The sequence below is a fragment of the Cynocephalus volans genome, chromosome 11, assembly GCF_027409185.1.
Source record: "Cynocephalus volans isolate mCynVol1 chromosome 11, mCynVol1.pri, whole genome shotgun sequence".
Classification (NCBI taxonomy): Eukaryota; Metazoa; Chordata; class Mammalia; order Dermoptera; family Cynocephalidae; genus Cynocephalus; species Cynocephalus volans.
The window spans coordinates 21001881-21025912 of record NC_084470.1 but is presented as its reverse complement, the minus strand read 5'-3'; the positions used below and the strand labels follow the sequence as shown (position 1 = coordinate 21025912).

General features: G+C 38.6%; 1 protein-coding gene across 3 annotated transcripts in view; it reads left to right on the top strand.

Moving 5' to 3' along the window:
- The first annotated feature begins 10648 nt into the window (after nt 1–10648).
- The window catches only part of ARMC8 (armadillo repeat containing 8), a 99503-nt gene continuing 86119 nt past the window's right edge, over nt 10649–24032 (top strand). Inside the window, exon 1 of one of the 3 annotated variants that reach the window (XM_063114268.1) lies at nt 10649–10910. In XM_063114268.1, the coding sequence (XP_062970338.1) occupies nt 10866–10910 (45 nt within the window). In that variant the 5' untranslated portion in view covers nt 10649–10865. The remainder of the gene's footprint in view (nt 10911–24032) is intronic. The other 2 variants (XM_063114269.1, XM_063114270.1) reach the window with 2 other exon arrangements.

Below are 24032 nucleotides of genomic sequence, written 5' to 3'. Positions count from 1 at the left end.
GTAAAAAAATTTTAATGGAGGTATAACTTACATAAAGTAACATAAACATATCAAATCTTAATTGCTCAGTTTGATGAATTTTTACTTAGGTAATCACCCATATAACCACCACCCACATCAAGATATGATATTTCCAGAGTCCTGAAAAACTCCCTTGTGCTTCCTCCCCCAAGAGAAGAGCACTATTCTGACTTCTATCACAATAGATCAGCTTTGCCTGTTTTCAAACCTCATATAAATGTCGGTATATTTTATACATTCTTTTTTGTCTGGCTTCTTTGTCTCAACTTAATGTATGTGAGATTCGTCCGTGAATCTATTCTACGGATAGGTACCGCAATGGTATGCTATTTCTTATTGCTGTGTAGTATTCCATTGAGTGAATATATCATAGTTTAATTACCTCTTTTCTTGTTGAAGGACATTTGAATTGTTTCTAATTAAGGGCGATTATGAATGAAGTGGCTGTACACGTGTTTCTGAAATCTTATAGTGAACATAAGTACTCATTTCCCTTGGATTATGCCCAGGAGTAGAATCTCTGGGTTATAGAGTAGGTATACATTTAGCTTCAGCACAGTGTCAGTTTCCAGAGTGTTGTGCTCATTTACACTTTCCTAACTAATATAGGAAAGTTACAATTATTCCCTGTGCACTTGGTATTGTCTGTTACATTTTAGCCATTTTGTTGGTTGTGCAACGGTATCTCCTTGTGATTTCCATACAGATTTTACAACAGAATTTTGGTATGTCAATTCTTTTTTGTGTCTAATAGGAAACAATAACTTAATGCCATAACATTCGAAAATCAATGGTCAATGAAGAAAATAGACTATGAATAGGGATGAAGAAGTGCATTGTGACTCAGTTTCTAACTCTATTTTCAACCCAGACCCCATTTCCAGATGCCATACTGGTGAGTCAACAAAGTTGAGAATTCTTACTCATTTTCTCAACTCTAGAAAGAATTAAAGTAAATAGAAAGCCTTACCCCCTTCCCATTCTGACTGAGGAGAAATAGGAAGAACTTGTTGGAGAAAAATGGACTGAGTAAACAATAAAGATAACTCTTTTGACAAATGTGAAGAGCCGCTCTCTGAACAGGCAGATGCTGTCGAACTGGGCGGGCGGGGGGGGGGGGGGGGGTCCCAGGGTCCCATGGGGAAAACAAATAGGTCTCAGATATGGTGGGAAAGAAATTCCTTGATTCTATCAGAACAAAGATAATATCTACATAGAGGCACACAACCATGAGCAAGATGAAAAAAGAAACCACATGTCAACTATGGGAACGTGCTAAAAAGAGCATTCTCTAGAGTGAGGCTGAGCAGAAGTGTTATTTAAAACTTCTTAGGTACCTCGATTTAAATACAGTTCTTTCTTCCTGAGTCCTTTATTTTTATCCAACACTTATTTAGCTGGATTTCATTGTAAAGTCTTTTTTTTTTTTTTTTCAAGAGCCCACAGGACTCCCTTACCTCGATTTCTAAACACCATTCTCACCTAAAAGAAATCAGTTCAACTTGTTCAAATGGCTGATTCCAGGGCAAGGAAAGTACAAAGTAAGCCTGAATCATCTTGTTGTGGCAGAAATTAAGAACTCCTTAAAGAATGTAGGAAAGGATGGCTAGTTAGCTCACTTGGATAGAGCACAGTGCTGATAACACCAAGGTCCAGGGTTCAATCCCTGTACCATCCAGCCACCAAAAAAATAAATAAGTGGGGATGTCAAAAGGGTGCCAGATTGAATGTGTTTCCACTGGCCAAATCTGGAACAATTTCAGCATCAAGATACATAATCATCTCTGTGCAAACTCTTCTGTTTGAACCTGTTTTTTAAATGACTGTCTTCCCTATTAGACTGTGAGCATCTTGATGTGAGGGTTTATATATTTCTATACTTGCATCATCAGTGTTAGCACAAATGCCTGGAATAAATTTAATAATTAGATTTTAAAAACACATAATCATAGTAACAAAATATAGCCCATGAATAAAGTAGAAATCTCTCATGCTATGTTGATATAAATAAATAACAGGTGAAAGGGAGAGCTCTTATTTGTACAGAATGCTGACTGATAAATAAAGAAAGAAAGTTGGAATTAGAAATCACCATATTACAGCCATCACATCATCATCATCACAATTATTTCAGGCAAGAATCTTTAGTGAATGCTAAAACTAGAGGATAAAACTTTGAAGAGTAATAGGATACTTACATAGTCTCAATGTATCTGTTATTTAAGACTAGTTATATAGTCTCAAAGTATCATCTCAAAAGATATTTATTAATAAAAAACAGAAAAATGGGAATTTTACACTAGAGAAAACTGGAAGACACCACCTTAACAGAGTGATCAAAATCAGTCTCGCTAGAAATGGACAAATACAAATCACATGCCTCCTGATGTGACACAAGATTACTTCTGGGTCATTCCTGCCAAAAATGTATAACTTAAATCTAATCTTGAAAAAACAGAAGACAAATTGAAATTGAGAAAGATTTCATAAAATAACTAGCCTGTCTTTAAAAAATGTATATGACAGTTATGAAATACAAGGACAGACTGAGAAAGATTAAAAATTAGAGACTAAAGATTCTTGACAACTGAAAGCAATGTGGTACTGTAAAAGACATTATTAGGGCAATTGGCAAAATCTGAATAAGGTCCGTAAATTAGATAATATTGTATCAGTGTTAATTTCCCAATTTTGACCATTTTACTGGGATTATATAAAAGAATTCCTTGTATTCAGGAAACACACACTGAAATATTTAGAGATTATGAGCATCATTTCTACAACTCTCCAATTATATATTTACGTATATCTTTAGTTCTCTGCGTGTGCCTATATTGTAGAGGCTAGAAGCTAAGAAACTACATTTCTTCAGTTCCCTTGCCAGCTGACTTCTGGATTAGGTTTTACGAATGGGAGGTACTCGTGTGAGATTAAAAAGTAGAAAAAATATGAAAGCAGATTCTTTCCTCTTCTGACTCTGACAATTGTGGCAGCAGACAGCCTGACCTTCTACAGTGGCAGCCCAGTACCCCAAGCTCCTTCAGTGGTAATGAACTTCCTGTTGCTCTTAATCTCAAGTAAAATACCCACTCCCTGTCTGCAACTTTAGTCCTTCCAATAATTAGTAATGTTTTTAGTCAAATTCCCAAAGTGGGCTCTGTTTTCCTTTATGATGTACCATCCAAGATGCCATTCATGTAATAAGCAACAAGCAGATGCTTTCAGCCATGAAAATATCCAGGGAATCAATACCTGTGGGCTCTTGAAAAAAAAATGACTTTACAATGAAATCCAGCTACGTAAGTGTTGGATAAAAATAAAGGACCGGGAAGAAAGAACTGTATTTAAAAGATTAATCATTACAAACAGAGCAGACAGCTCAGTTGGTTGGAGTGTGGTGTTACAACTCCAGGGTCAAGCATTTGGACCCCTGATCCCCATCCTGGCTAGCTGCCAAAAAAAAAAAAAAAAAGGAACAGACTAGGGGAATGAGAAATGTTGTGGGGTACTTAATGAACATGCAGTAGTTCAGGAAGGTCTTGCTGATAGGGTGACATATTGAGCAAAAACCTTCATGAGGTATAGGAGTGAACTATGGGGCTACCTGAGCAATGAGTTTTCAAGTCAGTTTATAAATAAAGTCTTAAAACAGAAAAAAAATATTCTTCTTTGCTATCTGTATCTTGTAATTGAACTAAGTGATTATGGCACCTACCACCACCTGAGGGCAGCACACTCTACAGGAAAACTACTTGAGAGACCATGTCTGTGGTGCTAAAACTGTAAATTGAAGAGATGGAGAGAGGCAAACATCACAGATGGATTAAAGAGTTCTGTGGTGTCTCTAACCCCTGAATCTTAAACTTGTTAGATATTTTGTTGGAATTTCTAATTTCAGCAGAAAAAGAAAACACCAAGTAATATCTCTTGTTCATTAGTTTTATAACTTCCAAATTCTATTCCTGCATTGTAAATACCGAAAATATTAGATTTACTTTGCCTGACTTGTCACCCTTGCTTCTCCATTTTGAAACACATCTGCCTAGCGTGATCACCTGTGCTTGGAGAGGAGGAGGAGACTTTCAATTACCTAGGCAATCCAGAAAATCATATAGCCATCTGAAGACTGGCTGATTCTATAATGTCTCTTCACATATAAATAATTGGAGCTCTTACCTTAGCAATGATTTTTGAGATCTGCCAGTGTTCCCACATCTAAATCCAGAGAAGTGGTATCTTAACTGTTCAATTAGACAAATGTTTATGGACAAGCCAAGCTCTGTACGGAGCAGCACACAGGGCTTTGCCTGGTCTATTCTTCTTTACACTTCAGGTCAGAACTTGGATGCCAGCTCTACCAGAAGGACTTCCTTTGACCTCAGCCCTAGTGAGATTTCCTTCCTATGTGCTCCCTTAGTCCCACACCCTCTCACTTATCACCCTAAATTCTAAGGACTGTTCACTTGTCTCTCTTTACCTCTTGTCTGAACGCTCTATGAGAACAGAGAATAAATTTATCTTGTTCATAATTATATTCCCATTCCTGGTCACAGTACCTGACACATAGTAGGTATCCAGCATATATACATATATATTGTTAAATGAATGAATTTCCAGGATCTTTGGCTAGGTCCTCTACTTTTAATTCCCTAAATTAGTTCCTGTGTACATGAAAAAATGCTCAACATCACTAGCCATCAGGGAAATGCAAATTAAAACTACACTGAAATACCACCTCACCCCAGCTAGACTGGCTATAATCAAAAAGACAGTGAATAACAAATGCTGGCAAGGGCGTGGAAAGAAGGGAACACTCCTGCACTGTTGGTGGGACTGTAAATTAGTACAACCACTATGGAAAACAGTACAGAGGTTTCTCAAACAACTACAGATAGATCTTCCACAGGATCCAGCAATCTCACTTCCGGGTATATAACCAGAGGAATGGAAATCATCATGTCAAGGGGATACCTGCATGCCCATATTCATCACAGCTCTGTTTACAGTAGCCAAGACATGGAACCAACCTAAATGTCCATTGATGGATAATTGGATAAGGAAATTGTGGTATATATACAGCACGGAATAATACTCTGCCATAAAAAAGAATGAAATTCTCCCATTTGCAACAACATGGATGAGTCTGGAGAAACTTATGTTGAGTGAAATAAGCAAAGCACAGAGGGATAAATACCACATGTACTCACTCATAACTGGGAGATAAGAGAGAAAGAAGGAAAGAAAGACCATAATGGTGCATTGGACTTACAGAGGGAGAAAACATACCTTGTGATACAAAGTGGAGTGGAGGGGGGAAGAGGGAGGGGGAGGGAGGCTGGGGATAACTGGGTGAGGGACATGGGGTACAAACGCAATTTGTGGTAATGGGCATGCTGCCAGTACGAATCTGGCCTTCACATCTTGGGCACAAGGGGTGATAATCAGCTCTGTATCTCATGAATATTCATAACCAATAAAAAAAATTAGTTCCTGTGGCCTCACCAGGTAGCTCAACTGTTTACAGTGTGGTGTTATAACACCAAGGTCAAGGGTTCAGATCCCCTTACTGGCCAGCCACCAAAAAAAACAACAAACAAACAAACAAACAAAAAAATCTTCACTGTGTATTTCCTAAGAACAAGGGCATTTTCATAATAAAAACAGTGCAATTATCAAAATCAAGACATTAACAATGATACCTGCTGTGGGTCATATGTGTCCCCCAAAACTCATGTATTAGAAACTTAGTATCCATTGTAACAGTGTTAAGGGTGTGAGAAATCCTATTATGGTAATTGAAAGGTGGGCCTTTAAGAGGTGATTAGATTGTGAGGACTATGGCCTTGTTAATGGATTGATCCATTCATGGAGTAATGGGTGGTCATGGGCATGGTTCTCATGACTTTAGCTCTCACAAGAGAGCATGTGACGAGGTTAGCCCTCTCTTGCTCAGCCATTCACCATGTGATACCCTGTATTGCTGTAAAGAGTCACCACCCACAAGAAGGCCCTCACCAGATGTGTTCCCTGGACTCTGGACTTCCCAGTCTCCAAAACTGTAAGAAATAAATTTAATCTTTTCATAAATCACCCAGTTTCAGGTATTCTGTTATAAGCAACAGAAGCAAACTAATACCTCATCTTCCGATTTTATTCAAATTTTGCCAATTTCCCATTGATGTCCTATGTGCCAAAAGAAAAAAAAATGTTTTTCTTTGCCCAAGATTCCATCCTAGATCACAAGTTGCATTTAGTTGTTATGTCACTTTAGTCTCCTTTAATCTGGAACAATTCCTCAGTTTTTCTCTTTCATTACATTTTTGGAGGGTACAGGGTTTGTCTGATGTTTCCTCATGATTACACTCATGCATTTCTGGCGGGAATACCACAGAAGTGGTGTTGTGTCCTTCTCAGAGCACCATATCATGGTGCCTATTTATCCCATTACTGGTGATATTAATTATAATCACTCGAAGGAAGTGTTGTCTATCAAGTTTCTTCACTATCATTAGTATCTTTTGGAGAGATACTTTGAGACTGTGTAAATATCCTGTTTTTCATCATATTTTCACCAGGGAGTTTTAGCATCCATTGATGATTCTTGCCCAAAACAATTATAACTCATACAGTTATCAAGTCGAGATTTTCTAATTCTATCATTTTTTTCTATATTTGTGCTTTAGTCAGTTTTCTATCACTTAGAATACCTGAAACTTGCTAACTTATGAAGAAATAAAATTTATTTCTTACAGTCTGGGAGGCTAGGAAGTCCAAGGTCCAGGCAGCGCAACAGGTGAGAGCTTTCTTCTTGGTGGGGACTCTCTAAAGAGTCCCATGATGACACAGAGTATCACATAGCAAGGATTGAGCAAGAACTCATTTCCACATGCTTTTTTCCTCTCTTTATGAAGACCCCAGTCTATTTCCTAACGCATTAAACCATTAACTCATTTATCCATGAATGGATTAATCTATTCACAGTCTTTATGATGTAATCACCTCTTAAAGGCATCACTTTTCAAATACCATATTGAGGATTAAGTTCCAATATGAGTTTGGAGGGGATGAATATTCAAACCATAGAAATTTGTAAGTTGGAATTCTACCATAGCAGTAATTCAGTTTTAAAAAGATCATTTTCTTTCTTTCTTTCTTTCTTTCTTTTTTCTTTATTGTGGTTTCTAATAAAAGACTTCTTAAATATCTCACTATTTCTTCTTTATACATATACATATTTTATAAACTCCAAGCATCTGATGAATTACTGATGTATTATTTTTCATTATTTTCCTTATCTGGCTGGTTGCTTTGGTGAGTGCTCAGTACCTCCATCTGGGCGAGTCCTATCAGGTCCCAGACAGCTGTGGAAGCTCTGGAAAGGACTTTGGAACCAGAGAAACCTGTATCCAAGTTAATTTAGACTTGTACTTCCCAGCAACCTCAAGGAAATTATTGAACTTTTCATAGTCTCACTTCTATTCCTGTCTGCTGAGGTCAGTAACCATGTCTTTATTTCTTTGAAGCCCTAGTTCAGTGTATGCACAAGTAAACCTGCAGTTAGTGTCTGTTTAACTGCACTGTATCTCCTCTATATCACTAGTCCATTTTTTCTTTCTTATTTATTTAAAGTATCTCCTCTGTTTCTAAATCTTCTAAGAGTTTCTTCTAAATTCCTTTTGGGACCATTCAGTTTTCAGAGGTGAAAGATTTACTATCTTTCTATGCTTTAAGCTTTCCTATTTTTGCATAGGTATGTTTCTACTGTAAAAAAAATATGGCTTTGTTTCTCATCCTGGGCATTTCTACATATTTATAAATAGTTCCCAGATTTCTTTTTGGCTATTTACTTCTGGCTTTACATTTCTATTTTTTCTTCATTAAAATCACACTTCGTTGTCATTGTAAATTAATAGTACTTTAAGAGGCATGGGGGGACAGGGAGAAGTGTCATTTCTGTTTGCAGGGAAGTTAATGTGGATATTTTCCTCTCTTATCATGGTGCCAAATTGAACTGTTCTGTTGTTGTTACATGGAGGCAGAATCAAAATTTCTTACCCCCCAAATTCTATTCATTACTTAGATTCAAAGAGTACACCTAAAGTTATCTAGCAACAAAAGGTTGAACTAGAAGCAAGATTCCTGCTCCCCAAGCTTAAGGGTTTGCTATTCAATGCTTCCTTCCTGTAAAATGGCTATGTCAGTCTTCTGGAAATAAAGCAGGAAAGCGTGGATAGCAGAGGTAATGGACGCCTCAAGTAACATTCCCTAGCTCCTCTGCCTCCCTGATATCAGCCACAGCTGTAGGGACAGTTCTATGCAAGCTCAGATTTATGCTGTCTGTATCCCACCACAAGAGCAAACCTGTAGACTTTGCTTTTCTACATCAGGTTAAGGAAGCCCTCTCTGCTCTGTGCACAAATACGAGTACAACCCAGGAGGGCAGGGAGTTAACAAACCTGGGGAAACCCTCAACCAGTACAGGATGGGAGTGGTGAACAAAATGCTCTGGCCTCGTGATACACAATCCAGGGAGGCATTCGGTACGTTTCTCAGAGGTGCTCAAGGATTAAGGAGTGGCTTCAATAATGGGCCCTTACATTGACCTTTTTCTTCTTTCTTTTCTCATTCTTCCTGACCCATCGATTCTCTTCCCTGGGAGCACTTCCCAAATAAAGTACCTGCACCCAAATCTTTGTCCCAGGCTCAAACTAAGCCAAAATATCCACTCAACAAATATTTACTAAGTGACTGTGCTAGGCACTGAGTTAAAATACCTATGAGATAAAGTTTACAGTGCCTGCCCTGAAGTGTATAATGAGGAGACAAACAAGTAAACAATTACCAACCAACCAACCCACAAAAGCAACCGTACAATTACAACGTATCATTGGAGACGCTATGCTAGGGGCAAGAATGTGAAGACATGGAGAAGTCACCTACTCCATCTGCTTGGGGGAGGGGCTTCCTGTATTGCTTGAGCTGATGGATAGAATGTGGATCAAATAAATACAGGCAGAATGACTCTATAGCATACAAATGTCAACTGAAAATTCAGTTGATATCTTTGTATGCTATGTGTAAGAGTTATACTCCGCTCTGTTGTGCTATATAGTACATGACATGATTTTAGTTAGCCCATGGATGGACACAAACTTTTTTGTAGTTATGTATGTTATGTGTATGAGAATAAAAACAAGGAGCAGGACAAACTTGATTTCACAGAATATTATGGTTTAGGATGAGGCTGAATTTTTTTAATGAGTTGAAATTAGCTTTTAAGAAAAATATTGAAAAGGACTGACCCATGGCTCACTTGGGAGAGTGCAGTGCTAATAACACCAAGGCCACGGGTTCGGATCCCATATAGGGATGGCCGGTTCGCTCACTGGCTGAGCGTGGTGCTGACAACACCAAGCCAAGGGTTAAGATCCCCTTACTGGTCATCTTTATATCGGAAAAAAAAGAAAAAAGAAAAAATATATTGAAAGAATAATAATACCTGGGTGCATGCAAATTGGCAAAGATCATGCAGATGGTATGCAGACTACTGAAGTTTGGGAAACAGTGTTCTAGCAGAAGGAATATCTAAAATAAAATTCATGCCTTCCAGGAACTCAAGTTTGTTAAGGAACACAGACCCATAAACAAGGGTGATAAGTGCTACAACAAATTTAGAAACCAAGTCCAGGAGGAAGATAGGAAAGCAGTGAGGAGCAAAGTGAAGGAGATGCTGTCAGCTACAAAACCAGTTGGAAGCCTATATTGCTCTAGTCCAGAGGAGAGGTAATAAGAGCCTGAATTAGGTAGTGGCTACAGAAATGGAAGAAAGACAACTAATGTAACAGGCTCATTGCAACCATCCTGTGAAAACTTTACTGGTTATGAGCAGCAAGCTCGAAAGTGAAACCTGTCCAAGTCAAGGGCAGTACCGTAGGTACATACACTCAATGGAGTAGGAGAACTCAATCAGAAAATAGGAATGTACTTTCATTTGGCTTTAGTTAGGAGAGTATTTTAGTGTGAAATATTCAGCTATTTGCCCCCATTTTTTCCCATTTGACTCAGAAGCGCTTTATATTTATTGACTCCTCTATTCTCATTAACCCTTATTTTACAGACTGGGAAACCGAAACATAAGATTAAGTAATTGCTGGAGGTAATGCAGCTCATAAGCGAAGTAACATGGATTAAACCCAGGCGTTCTATCTATTCTTAACACTACTCCAGAATAAATGGGTCGGGCACACACGCTAAAGGAGGTCACACTTCAGCGTTGGATCGTGAAACAATCATTCTCATTGGTGACAGAAGACCTGGTTCTGAGATCACAGTTTCTCCACCTATAAAATGGAGATAACAACGCTAGGAGTTTGGTGCAAAGAGTGAGATATTGCAAGTGAACTTCAAAGTATGTATGTGGCTCCACGTTCTAGTTTTCCGGAATATGAACACACAGAGCCATAAACTACAATGTATCTGTCTCTAGAGCTTGTTGCGCCAGAGCAGAGACTCCGCCCCCGAGGCTCCGCCCACCTCGAGCTGCAGGTGGGGCCGACGGACCTTCTTTGCGCATGCGGAAGCCGCTGCCCGCTCCCACCTCTAACCCAGGCTGAGAGTAGCTGTTGTTTCTGAAAGACCGATTCGTAAGGAGGCCCCTGGTGCGGTGCCCTCTTGCTCTCCCTTCTGCGCGCCCTTCCCGTACTTAAGCTGAGTCCAGAGCGTGGTCCGTCCTCGTCTACCTGGCTGACTTTCTGCAGAGGTGCCTGCCGTTGGCCCAGTAGTTGGCTGTCGAAAGTGCCGGCCCCCGCGCCGGCGCCGGCAGTAGCCGGGTGGGAAGGCTCAAGATGGCGTGCCTGTTGGAGACCCCAATCCGCATGAGCGTCCTCTCGGTGAGTGACCCGCCGCGGCCAGCCGCCCGCCCGGGAGCACCGGCCGGCCTGCAGCATTCCCTTCGGCACGGGTGCTTCCTGGGCAACACCCCCTGAGGTGGCCTCCGGCTCAGTGTAGGGCCGGGGCGTGAGGGAGGGTGGACGGCCGGGAGAGACGGGACCCCGGCCGAGCTAGAGACGTCTCCGACTCCGGCTGCTCCCACTGGTGCGGGTTCCCAGGATGGCGTCTGGCAGGCGGGCTGGTCGGGCGTACAGGCAGCTGGCCCGGCGGCGCGGCTTGGGCTTTGCCAAGCGTTTCCCTGAGCCCTTCTCTTAGCGATGCCGTTTCCCCGGCGCCAAACCCTCCGCCCTGTGAGGCGCCGGGCTTGCCGCCGGCCTGGGAACGAGCTCCCCGGGGCTTTGGCAAGAAGCGGTGCAGGTTCCTTGGCCCCCACGGCCTCAGAGCTGCCGGGCCAGATCTGTGTGGTTTCTATCGCGTCCCAGCACCTGGGCACCGGCTGGAGCTGCTTGCCTCTTGGCACTGGAGATTTCATATCAGCTGCAACTCTTCCTAGTATATGTGGGTTTGTAAGCTGCTTTTCTCCGCTCTGCTCAGGAGGTCGCGGCTCTGAGTCTGAAGGAATTACATGTTCCCTGTGCCTGGTATTCCTTTTTTTCCTTCAAGGGAAGTCAAACATTGAAGAAGAAGAAGAAGAAGAAAAAAGAAGTCAGATTTGCCCATTATTGAAAGAAGGGAACGTATTGAATGCCAGGAAGTAGTACCTCAGTTTTTTTAAAGTTTTTTTTTAAACGACGATGACTTTCGACTTTCACCTTTCACTGTGTTGCTCTTGAAAGGACCAGTAGTGAAAGTTACTGGGAGATAACTTCGTAGGATTTTGCAGCAAATTCGAGCTCTCTGATTCTGAGAGTGGTCAGTGTACCCAGTGGTTCATCTGCTATGTTGTAAACCAGCAGGCAGACTGACTGACCATCTTTTAGACTTGTGGAAGCTAGTCTGATAGTAAGAGGGTAGTTGGATTATAGATGATTTGTCGGGCTACTAGAATCTTATAACTTCAACGGGTTTCTTTTCTCCTACAGACGCAACTATCTGAAAGCACTTAAGACATTTCCTTATGAGTCAGGGTTAGAGCCATGTGGCAGACTGCCGCTTTAAAAAAGCTTAAGTTGATAATACAAAAATAATTTAGTTTGGGGAGGCTGTCAACAAATTTGTTTTCTGATCCATTTTAGCAGCCCTTTTTCTTATTTTCTTAGTTGCTCTTTAAAAATACTGGTCACTTGAGTTAAATCAGTTTAGTCCATTACTCCACCTCTGACTGTAATGTGCAGAAATGTTTTATGGGACAGCTGGCGAATGATTTTTCACTCATTAAAAAGTATTGGATTGTTTTCAGTTCTCCGTTAATTATGTCACTTAGATTTCAGGTACCCTTCGGTTCACCTCTAGCTTCTTTATTTTTTGTACATAGTCAACTTCTATAGTGCATACGATTGAAAGCTCTCCTTTATTTCACTTCCTCAGTAAATAATGTTTCCTGCTTATTTTATTCAAAAACTTCTTGAAGAGTATTTTCTCCTTCTAGTTAGGATTTACTTCAGCCATAGTCTCATTGGGAACTTATTTTTTTAAAGGTTTTCACAGACCCAAAGTCTGGTCTGTCAATTCATCAGTCCTAGAGCCTTGGGAAAACAGAGCTTTGGATACATGACTTAAAATATCTAAACTCACTGATTTTACTAATTTAAAGTGAAAGCTGTACCTTTCAACGTACTACCCAGGGCACCACTTTTTGGAATACAGGGTGCAGTTGTATGAGAAATATTAGAAATTATCTTGAACGGTTGATTTCTTTCATCAGCTACTTATTACTTACTGTGTGCCAGTTATGTGCAGAGCCAGTTATGTATTGTGTATTTTAGGGAATGCAAGGGTGAGATCAGAAATGCTCTCAAGGAGCTCATAGTCTGTATAACTCTATAGCTTGATAAACATAATTTGAGCAAGAGGGAAATCAAATTGTTTTAAAAGATTTCCATCTAAGGCCCTTTATACCTTTTTTTTTTAATTGAAACATAATTACACATATTTGTGTGGTGCAGAGATGACTGTCAGTACTTGTGTACAATGTGTGATGATCCTTTATACCTTCTCTCTGAGAGATGTCATTCACTCTCCTAACCTTAACTGATCCTTTCACACATCTACATTGCCAGCCCTGACTTTTCTTCTGTATCTAGTCTCATATCTTAAGTTGTGTGATGTCACCCATCACTTTCAACAAAGCACATTCCTTCTCCTAAGAGGACTTAGTCATGATGTTCCAATTTCTGTTAATGGTACTATCTTTCACTGATCACTCACCATTAAAGCTCCTGAATCATCTTCGATTCTTCTCCCTTTCACTCCCCTATATCTAATCAGTTGCTAAGATACTGTTGCTTCTTTACTGTTAGTGTTTCTCACATCTTTCTGTTTCCATGGCCACCCTCATTCAGAACCTTATTGTTTTGTACCTGCAATACTACAGTGTCCTTTTAATTATTTTTACTGCCTCTTGTGTCTTACCCTTCCAGTTCAAGTGCATTTCCACATTACTTTTCCTAAAGAACACTTTAGACAGCCACTCCTCTTTAGTGGGTTCCTTTTGCTGAAAGGCTTAAGTTTATACTCTGCCTTGCATTTAAGATTCTTTATCCTCTGCATGAACCTTCTATCCATATAAACAGGCTTTCTCAGGCTGAAGTGATATTGGGTCCTTTCAAACCCCAGTAACTCTTACTGTCTGTCTGTTCATTTGCATGTGTGAATTATAGCTTTGTATGGATTTATTCCATACGTACATTTTGAGCTTCTGTCATTTGCCAAGCTTGGCACTGGGTTTGGGAATACAGTGGTGAGCTATGTAGACCAGAAGAAATGACACTGAGCTGAGAGTTCAAGGATAAGTAAGAATTAACTAGAAAAAGTGACAGGAGAAGAGCATTCCAGGCAAAGGGAACTGCTTTGGCAGAGGCTCTGGGACTTTTAATAATTATTCTATCTTATCTTCTTAGACGGTAAATTAATTCAGAAGTAAGTGCTTGACCTTTTCATATTTTTTTTGTTTGGTGGCTGGATGATACAGGGATCAAACCCCTTTTTTTCTTTTTAATCCCACTATTATTTGTAACACTGTGTCTTGCAAGTACTAGCTATTCAATAAGTGTTTAATTGAAAAATCTATTTTGAGGAGTTGGACATACTCTTCAGCTCTCTTTCTAGATTGTATCTTGACCTGTCTTTGGTTTGCATTTAGCATTACAACCTAACCTTTTTCAGCAAATTCATAAATTCCTACCATGTTTTCCAAACATTTGAGTTATTTTACATTAATCACATTTTTAAAACTTTTTATTTTAAAATAATTATAGATTCACAGTAAGTTAAAAAGTTACAAGGATAGTACAGAGAGGTCCCTGTGTATACTTCACCTAGTTTCCCCCATTGGTTACATCTTACATAATTATGGTGATACTGATATTGGTATAAGTATGTTACATCTTACATAATTACAGTGATTTGGGTTTTTGTTCGTTTGTTTTTGTTTTTTTGTGGCTGATTGTACTGGAATCCAAACCCGCGCGTGACCTTGGTGTTATAAGGCTGGGCTCTAACCAACTAAGCTAACTTACTAGCCCCCATAATTATAGGGATACTGATATTGGTATAAGTCTGTGTATGTTTCCGTATCATTTTATTACATGTGTGTATTCGTGTAACTACCACCACAGTCAAGATACAGAACTATTCTGTCATCACAAAGTTCTCCCTCATGCTACCTCTTTATAATCACACCTACATACTCTTCTTCTTCACCGTCACTATCCCTAAGCCCTGACAACCACTAATCTATTCTCCATCTCTGTAATTTTGTCATTTTCTATAGTATTACATAAATGGAATCTTATAGTATGTGACGTTTTGAGATTGGCTTTTGTCACTCAGCATAATGCTTTTGAGATCCAGCCAAGTTGTTGCATGTATCAGTAGTTTGTTCCTTTTTATTGCTAAGTAGTATTCTGTGATATAGATGTACCACAGTTTAACTATTTACCTGTTGGACATTTTAGTTGTTTCCAGTTTGGGGCTATTATAATCTGCTTGAACAACCATGTACAGGTGTTTGTGTGGAACTAACTTTTCATACAAGTATCTCTGAGATACTTGCCCAGAAGTGCAATCACTGGGTCATAGGATAAATGTATATTTAGTTTTAAAAGAAACTGACAAACTTTTCCAGAGTAGCTGTACCATTTTACATTCCTATACCAGTAATGTATGGGAGATCCAGTTTCTCTGCGTCCTCACTAGAATTTGGTATTGTTACTACTTTTTATTTTAGCTGTTCTCATAGGTGTGTAGTAATATCTCATTATAATGTTGTTAACTTGCATTTCCCTAATGGTTAGTACTGTTGAAAATCTTTTCATTGCTTATTTGCCATCCATATATTCTCTGTGGTGAAATATTTCTTCATATCCTTTTGCCTAGTTTCTAGTTAGACTGCTTTTTGACTGTTGAGTTTTGAAAGCTCTTTATATGTTTTAGATATGAGTTCTTTGTCAGATCAGTGTTTGCAAATATTCCCAGTCTGTAGCTTGTCTTTTCATTCTCTTAACTTTAGGTTAAAAAATGAACCTTCGTCTCAACCTTATACAAAAAGTAAGTCAAAATGGGTCATAGATTTTATTATAAAACATAAAGTAAAACTTTTAGAATAAAACAAGAGAAAATCTGTGGAACCATGGGCTTGGTAAAGAATTTTTAGATGTAACACCAGAAGCATGACATGTTTAAAAATTGATAAATTGGACTTAATCAAAATGAAAATATATGATTGATTGCATTTTACTTTGGCCACTTTGTAATGGTTTGAGAGAGACAAGGTAATAGAATGCCTTTGAATCACATTGTAGACTGGTATAGACAGCTAAGGCAGTTGTTGATATTAATTGCCTTCTTTACAATCTTTCCCTAGTGCCATTATGCCTTATTTGACAAGCACCTGTTAGGACTATATAGGGAATTCCAGCTCCGGATGTTCCTTGATTTTGTTGTGTTTTGTTCTATTGCTGCATGTTGATTTGCTCTCTTATATGGACAACTGACAGTAATTAGAAAAAAAAAATTCTGTGAAATTAAACTTAACTGTCCTATAAACATAAATTTGGCCTCTCTTGGTTTTTTGTAATAAATGCAGCATAAAATCTGTTCAGCCATTTTTAAGTTCGCCATCAATTCAGCTGCAAAATCATAATCATAATCATAATAATAAAGGAAAAATAAATAAAGTTTGCCATTAATTTACAAAGCACCAGTAAGCACAAGGTACGTCAGGACGTGGTCCTAAAAGAAACTAATCAATATAAACATCCTAATCTTTACTGGCAACACATGAAAAATTGGAGATGCTTATTTTGTATTTCTAGACATCTTGCTGTGTCTTTAAGGAAAGATTGCTACCTGAATTCAGATGAGTGCCCAGAAAGTCTATCAAGCATCAGAAACACCTTCATGTGGTGTCTTCAGATTTCATTTGGAGATCTAGCCTTCCTGTTGCCTCTTATGCTCATTAAATTTAAAAATATTTAGTGCCAGGGGCCAGTAATTTCAGTGATTCTGACTTGTATCTTTTTTATTTCTGACTTGGCAGTTGTTTTGCAGTACCATCTGTCATGTTGACTTCTGGGTAAAGATATGGTATTATGTGACAAAACAAAATTCCTGTTACCTTCTGGAAAATGATTATAGAACACATGTTTCTTTTGCCTCAGGGATGTTTTAAAGAATTTATTAGGCTTTCAAAAAACTGAGTGGTGGTTGATGGGATAAGGGAACCAAGAAAAAGGAGAGTCCTGATCATAATCATGATCAAGCATGATTCACAGGATTTTTACCGTTTCAGCCAGGTGGTATCATCTACTGAGATGGTGAGGATTAGGAGAGGAATATGTTAGGGGAGTAAGGAAGAAAAATGAGATTCATTTTGGACATGCCAGTTTTGAAGTGTTTTCCAGACACCCACTTAGAGGTGTCTAATAGGTAGTTGGATATAAAGGTTAAATCCAGGGTGTTGATCATTGTTTGGGAATCAACAACATATTGATTAGTGATTCTTAACCTTTCAAGGATAAGAATCTCAATGCCCTCTTCCCCAGAAAAAAATGTGTGTGCCTAAAGAGTCATGTAATTTTAAGGGGTTCGTGGAGTCCCTGAAACCCATACATCAGTCCTGAGTTAACTCCTTTACTTGCCCCAATGTCAGTCACAAAAACATACATAGCAAAATTTAAAGGTCGTTTTAAATCATTTTGGAATGATAAGAATTGTAACAATAAGGTTTTAAAACTCGTTAAGTTACCATGTGTGGGACTTGATTCTGAAGAGCTATAATTTTTTGCCCAGAGTATGCCAGTGATCCTCCTATAAGATGTACTATGTCCACAGAAGGGGCTTTGTATAGCAGATGTGTAGCAGACCTGGGATGCAGAGCTAAGTTAGCTGGAGATCCAAACTAGTACAAAGTAAGGCGGTTGTGGGTCTGGGCATAGGCAAAGTGGAATAGACAGAGATCAGAAGTGTCCCATGATTTCTTACGGTTGCCACAGGCCACAATGTGGATGACAGGTCAGACAAATCCTAAGCAGGACTGTAATAGGAAAGTTAATACACCAGCTGCTGGAAGTGATGGGCTGAGTCTGAGTCAAGCACCATGGATAGCTCCAAGGCAAGGGTATTACTGCCTTGAAGAATCTAAAGCAAATAAGGCCCTTTTTATCAGGAGGCAGCTGGCCTCTCTGGACAATACTACTTTTGAAGTGTACCATGAAAGATGCTACCCAGGATCTCTAGGTCATTACGTGATTGCAATCTTGAATAATAATTTAATCTATTCATATGGTCCAGCACAACACCATGCCCATGTCTGAAGAGCCTCGCTCTATTGTTTTGTCAGGATTGAGAAGTAGGTATTTAAATGCATCCTTAGTGGATTTCTTGGGCCAACTTATCATCATGTGAGGCATCTAAATGAACCTCAACCAACCCAGAGAATATCTGTCTTTTTAAAACTCCTCACAACCCTTGTCACTCTGTACGTACTCCCCAGAGGTGGTTCTTGCTCCCTTGGACTTCCAGATTAGGTTATTTTGCCCCTATAGGTCCTTAGCTCATTTACTCTATCTAGAGGGATCTCTTCTTAGCCATCAGTTCAAGCATTCTCATCTACATTGGAGAGTAAATGAATAGAGTTTAATAGTGAGAAGAAAACTTAAAGATCATCCAGACCCAGATAGCTTTTAGTGATTGCACTATACCTAAAACGGATAAACATAGTACTCATTTAAAGGCATGAATGCTAAATTGCTTTCAGTTTTTGTGACAACCCAAGAATGTTTATAGCAATCGTTAATAGTATATAAGGGCAATAAGAATATGTTATTGTATTAGAAACTCACTACAGAAAAAGGAAAGGCTGCTCTTCATATGCCTTTTGATATATCTTCTGGCTTTTCTGTAATGAAAGAGGGGGGAAAAAAACCTTTGTGTGAGTCTAAAATTATAGAATCTTGCCTGGAAGAAACTTGCAGATAATCTTTAGTTCCTCATTGTCATTTTTTATTGGAAAAAACTGAAAACTGGAGAGACTGACTTGCCCACTGTCATGTGCTATTATATAAAGTATCAGAGTCAGATCTCCAGACTCCTACTTTTTAAAACAAAATTGTGTGCAAGCCTTATATTTTAGAATTTTATTTTCAAATTTTGTGAGCACTGATTAACTGATTAACTGACCATTTATTTTTAATAAGTTCTCTGAATATGTAAAGTCTGGTTTTTAGTATTTGAAGTGATTTTAGAAGCTTTCCAAAGTTGCTAAAGGCCACAGAAAAGCAGGGCTTTGATTAATCTGGGGAGGAACGATGCTGCGAAACTCTAGAAATACCAGAGAATGAATCCAATAGAAAAAATTTAAGAACAAAAATAGCTATGAGGGTTCTAAAAGGAATTGTTTTAAATCTGATGGAATCCTAATGAAGCCAGAAATTTACTAAAATACAAAGAGCAAAACTGAACAAAAATAAAATCTACACCAAAGTCTTGGGGTTTAAATAGTACTTTGGCATTTTCTCCACCACCACCCCCCCCCCCCTTTGGAGGCAAGTGGGAATTCTGGAATACATAGAAGGGCATGATACAGCTGTCTGCGAGTAAAAGGTTCATCTTTGTTGATGGTCTTGTCCTTTTTTGTATTGTTCCAGAGAAGGCTTTTTTTTTTTTTTTTTTAATTAGAAAATAATTTTCTAGCAGTTAGTTTTGTCTAATAGTGAAATTAACTCTCTGGCAGAGAAATACTATACATCATCAGAACTTTTCAAGCAATAGTGAGGCAATATTTAAGGTTTTGTGTCTTTCAGTATCTCATGAGAACACGAGCAGAACAAAGGTGGAGGTATGTGATTTGAAACTAAGGCACAGTTTAGTAAAATGCTGCTGTCAAAGTACATTTATCCCTCGGTATCCATGAAGGATTGGTTCCAGGACCTCCCATGGATACCAAAATCTGTGGATGCTCAAGTCCCTGATATAAAATGGCATTGTATTTGCATATAACCTATGCATATCCTCTGTATACTTTAAATCATTACTTATAATACCTAATACAGTATAAACACTAAGTAGTTATTATACCGTATTGTTTAGGAATAATAACAAGAAAAAAAAAAAAGGTCTGTACATGTTCCATATAGACACAGTTTTGTTTTGTCTTTTTCTGAATATTTTAGATCTGCGGTTGGTTGAATCCATGATGCAGAACCTACAGATATTGGCTTCTGTTATTCTGGATTGTGGTAGACCTAATCTCTCTAGGGACAAGTACAAGCACATTACATGTCCCTGGGCTTTAAAATGCATGATTGTAAATTTTTCACTGACCTGAACAATGCACTTATTTGGCATTTCAGAAAATTGTCACAGGGACAAAAGGAAGTATTTTTTGGACTGAGGGTTTTGGCGGCATCAGAAAGTCAAATTTTGGTTTCACGTTGTTTGGGGAATAGGAAAGAAGTTCTGGGGCTCCCAATTGACTTGAACATTAAGAGCTGTTTCAGTTAATGGTTCCCAAACATATCAGACTCACACCCACTTATAATAGGTGTTTTGTAGCACCTCTTTGGCTATCCTGAAATGACGTTCGTAGATAAATTAACTATCCTCACATGTAACTTTTTATTTATTTATTTTTTTAATTTATTTATTTTTTTAAAAGATGACCGGTAAGGGGATCTTAACCCTTGACTTGGTGTTGTCAGCACCACTCTCAGCCAGTGAGCGAACCGGCCATCCATATATGGGATCCGAACCCGGGGCCTTGGTGTTATCAGCACCGCACTCTCCCGAGTGAGCCACGGGCCGGCCCCACATGTAACTTTTTAAAAGTTGACATAGTGCCACAGCTATAATAAGGGAGAAAGACAGGAAACTAATTTATAATTTCTTTTAAATGCATAAATACTCAGGTATTACCACATCAGAAAGAAGTAATAAAGTAGTGATGTTTGCACGTGTACATAGTTTGGCTGTGAATGTGACCGCTACTACATATTGATAAAAGTATGTTGCAATGGTTAAGTACAGTAAATGGCATTTTTAAATGTGACTTTCTGAAGTGGACTTTTGGTAAAGTTCCTACCCAGACAAAATGTAACCTTTTCTTTATTCATATGGGATTTGCATTATTGGAAAATTGACTGTCCGTTAAAATGGTACAGAACATATTTTGTGTTTATATGAATGGAGCTAGATTCTAGGCTCAGATAATTATAAATGGGTTTTTTGCCTACATGACTAGATAGTGAAAAATTGTGGGATGTGGGCCTATTGTCCCAGTACATCTAGCATCTTTAGTCCTTGCCTGCTAGATATCAGTAGCACCTGTCATTGTGACAGCCAAAATCAACTCTGCATATTTACAAAATGTATCCTAGGGAGTAGTACTATTTCCTTTTTAGAACTGCTGAGAACATGGGGCTTTCTGAGTGATGTGTCTTCATATGCCTTTTTCTTTCTCTCCCCCAATTTCCCCTCCGCGCAGCTTGAGACAGTGTAGTTATAGAATCAGGACTTGGAAACAGAATGTGCTATTAAACATTTCCCCCATACTGTGTATATAACCCTCGTATATACTATGTCACTTATTTATTGTGTTTGTTGCTTTTTATCTTTTCCCTCTTGCTGAAATGTAAGCTCTGCAAAGGTGGGCTTTGTGTGTGTATGTAGTGGGGTGGGAGGGGTCTTTGTTCATTGCTTAGAACAGTGCCTTCATAGTTTTTTAAGTATTCATTGACTGAATTAAAGAATGTTCAGTACAGACACAGTTTTTTGTATTCCCAGCTGTATACTATATCATCATAATACTAAATTGCATTTTATTTCTTGAACACACCTTATTGCTTCAGAACTCCCTTACATATGTTGTACGCTCGACCTGGAGCCTTTTTCAACTACAAAATTAATATAGTCTTTCAGGTTATTCATGCTCACTGCTGAGAAATTACCACCCCTACCTTCACTTAATTTTATTCCACTTCTTTTTACATTGTGTTCACTTGTATGGTTACACTTAATCACCTGTTACAAGTTACACTTGTAACTTACTTACTTATATGTCTGTTTCCTTATTGTGCTATGAACCCCTTGAAGATAAGGGACTTCATCTTATCCTCAGCAGCTCGCATAATACCTGCTAAGTTAAAAATACATGTTGAATGTCAGCCTGAAATAGGTTTAAAAATGAATCTTTACAGAGTTCAAACATTCTATTTTTGTGTTTGTGTTTCTTCCATCTCTTCCCAAACCAGGATTTTCTCTGACAGTGCTGAATCATGAACATTATGAACAATTTTATCTTGAGGTTCCTAGTAGCTTGTGGACTAAATGAGATATTAAATTTTGATTGGCAATCACTGGCTTAAATATTAATTTCTTAAGGGACCAAAATTCCCCATTGGGAATTATAATATTTTAATTTCTAAAGAGCACATGAATTAAATGAGAAAAAAGTTTTGAAAATGCTTTATAAACTATAACCTACTAAATAAGTGTGTTTATTTCTCGCTAAGTATTTAGCTTGGTCTGAGAGTAAGCTGTTATCAGGTGAGGACAGCTATCTTTGTCTGAACAATTAGGCTTTAACCATGAATATGAATTACTGAGAGGGGTATTAGTGCGCTTGTCAAAGCAATTATCTTTTTTGTAAAAATAGAATTTTCCTGAAATCAGTGTTTGTAGGGTACTTTTACAAGGGGTTTTCCTGTGTGTTATCTAATTTGAGCCATACTCTGAGCTACATGGTAACGTTGCCATTTTATAATTGAAGAAACAATCTGAACATTTTAAGTTACATAGCTAGTAAGTGGTAAAAGTAGGACTTAAACCCAAGTCTTCAAATACCAAATCGTTTGTTCTTTCTACTGCACTATGCCTGAGTATGTTAGAAATAAAATACATTAATTTATAATGAAGTATACATAGGGCAAGACTTCAATGAAATAAAGGGTTTGGTATTTTCTTATTAACTTTAAACTCATTCTTCATTGTCTAATAAACTCATAGTTTCACTCTAAAACTTGAGTTGAACTCTTATTTCTCCCCATTTTTCAGTTAAATCCTATTCATGGCATGTCTGGGTCTTAGCAATTTGGCCTTCAAAACCCTTCCTGAAGATTTTTTTTTTTTCCGAAAGCCAGTGTTTTAATTTCACCCTACTTGTGAGTAGTTTATTCATAGCAGCAATTAGAGCCTGATACTGGTTTGCCTTTTTAGGACTTCTGACCAGTTTTCTGAGCTATCTGTAAGTTTTTCTTTTTTTCTTTTCTATTACTAAAGACGAATAAAAGGTATGGTGATTATACAGCCCAATTTGTCTCCAGCACTCTTGGTTTATACGTATTATTTGTGATAACTATTGATAATGCCCTCTTTCACTCTTAAAATTATACTGGTTTAGATGATAGATTAAAAGGCCTATTAGTTATCTATTGCTGTGTAACAGATGGGTCCAAAACTTAGCTGCTTAAAACAGCATTTATTATTTCACAGTTTCTGTAAGTCAGGAATACCGATGTGTCTTAGCTGGTGCCTCTGGGCCCAGGTCTCTTATGAGATTGTATTCAGGTTGTCATCAGAAGCTGTGGTCTGTGGAGAATCCAATTCCAAGTTCACTCATGTGGTTGTTGGCAGGATTTAGGTCCATGCCATGTGGGCTTCTCCATAGGACAACTCACAGCCTGGCAACTAGCTTCTGGCAGAAAGGGAGGTGGGTTTTTTTTGGGGGGGGGGTGTAGGTGGGGAGGAGAACTCTGAAATTTCTGAAGTGACATTCGTCACCTCTGCTGTATTCTGTTTGCTAGAACCAAGTTACTAGGTCCATCTCAAGGGGAGAGATTGCACAAAGGCATGAATACCAGGAGATAGGGATCATTGGGGATCATATTAGAGACTGCCTATCACAGACGGTCAGCCTAATAAAAGGAAAACTATTTGCCTATAATATTTCTCCACAGTGGAATACAACTCATTACCTGTTGCTTTTTTTGTTTTCCTGAAAGAAGAAATTTGCTTCAAGCTTCTTTCTCTCCCTCTTTCCCTCCCTCCCTCTCTGCCCCCCTACACACAATCAGTACCTGTTTGGCATACACAGTGAAATCAACTCTAGAATTAACTAATTCATGAGTTTGATGTCTACAGATTTTCTTCTGAAAGCATCCATGCACATTATTCATATAATATAATTTGGGGGGGGCATTATTAAACATAAAATGTAACAGGTTTTTAATTTGTGGTGGCTTTTATTGCAGCTTTGAATATGTAGAATGAGTTCAGAGACAGGTATTGAGGGCTTGCTAGTTCATTTGTTTGAAGCCCTGTGCCATAAGGCAGAGTTCATAGGTCTGACCCTGGCTAGCAGTGCTCTCCTTCATGGGCACAGACTGCACCCTGAGCTTCATTCAGCTGGCTGCTTGGCACCTTCACTCTGTTGGTTGGGAGAATGGAGGAATCGCCATGTGTACAAA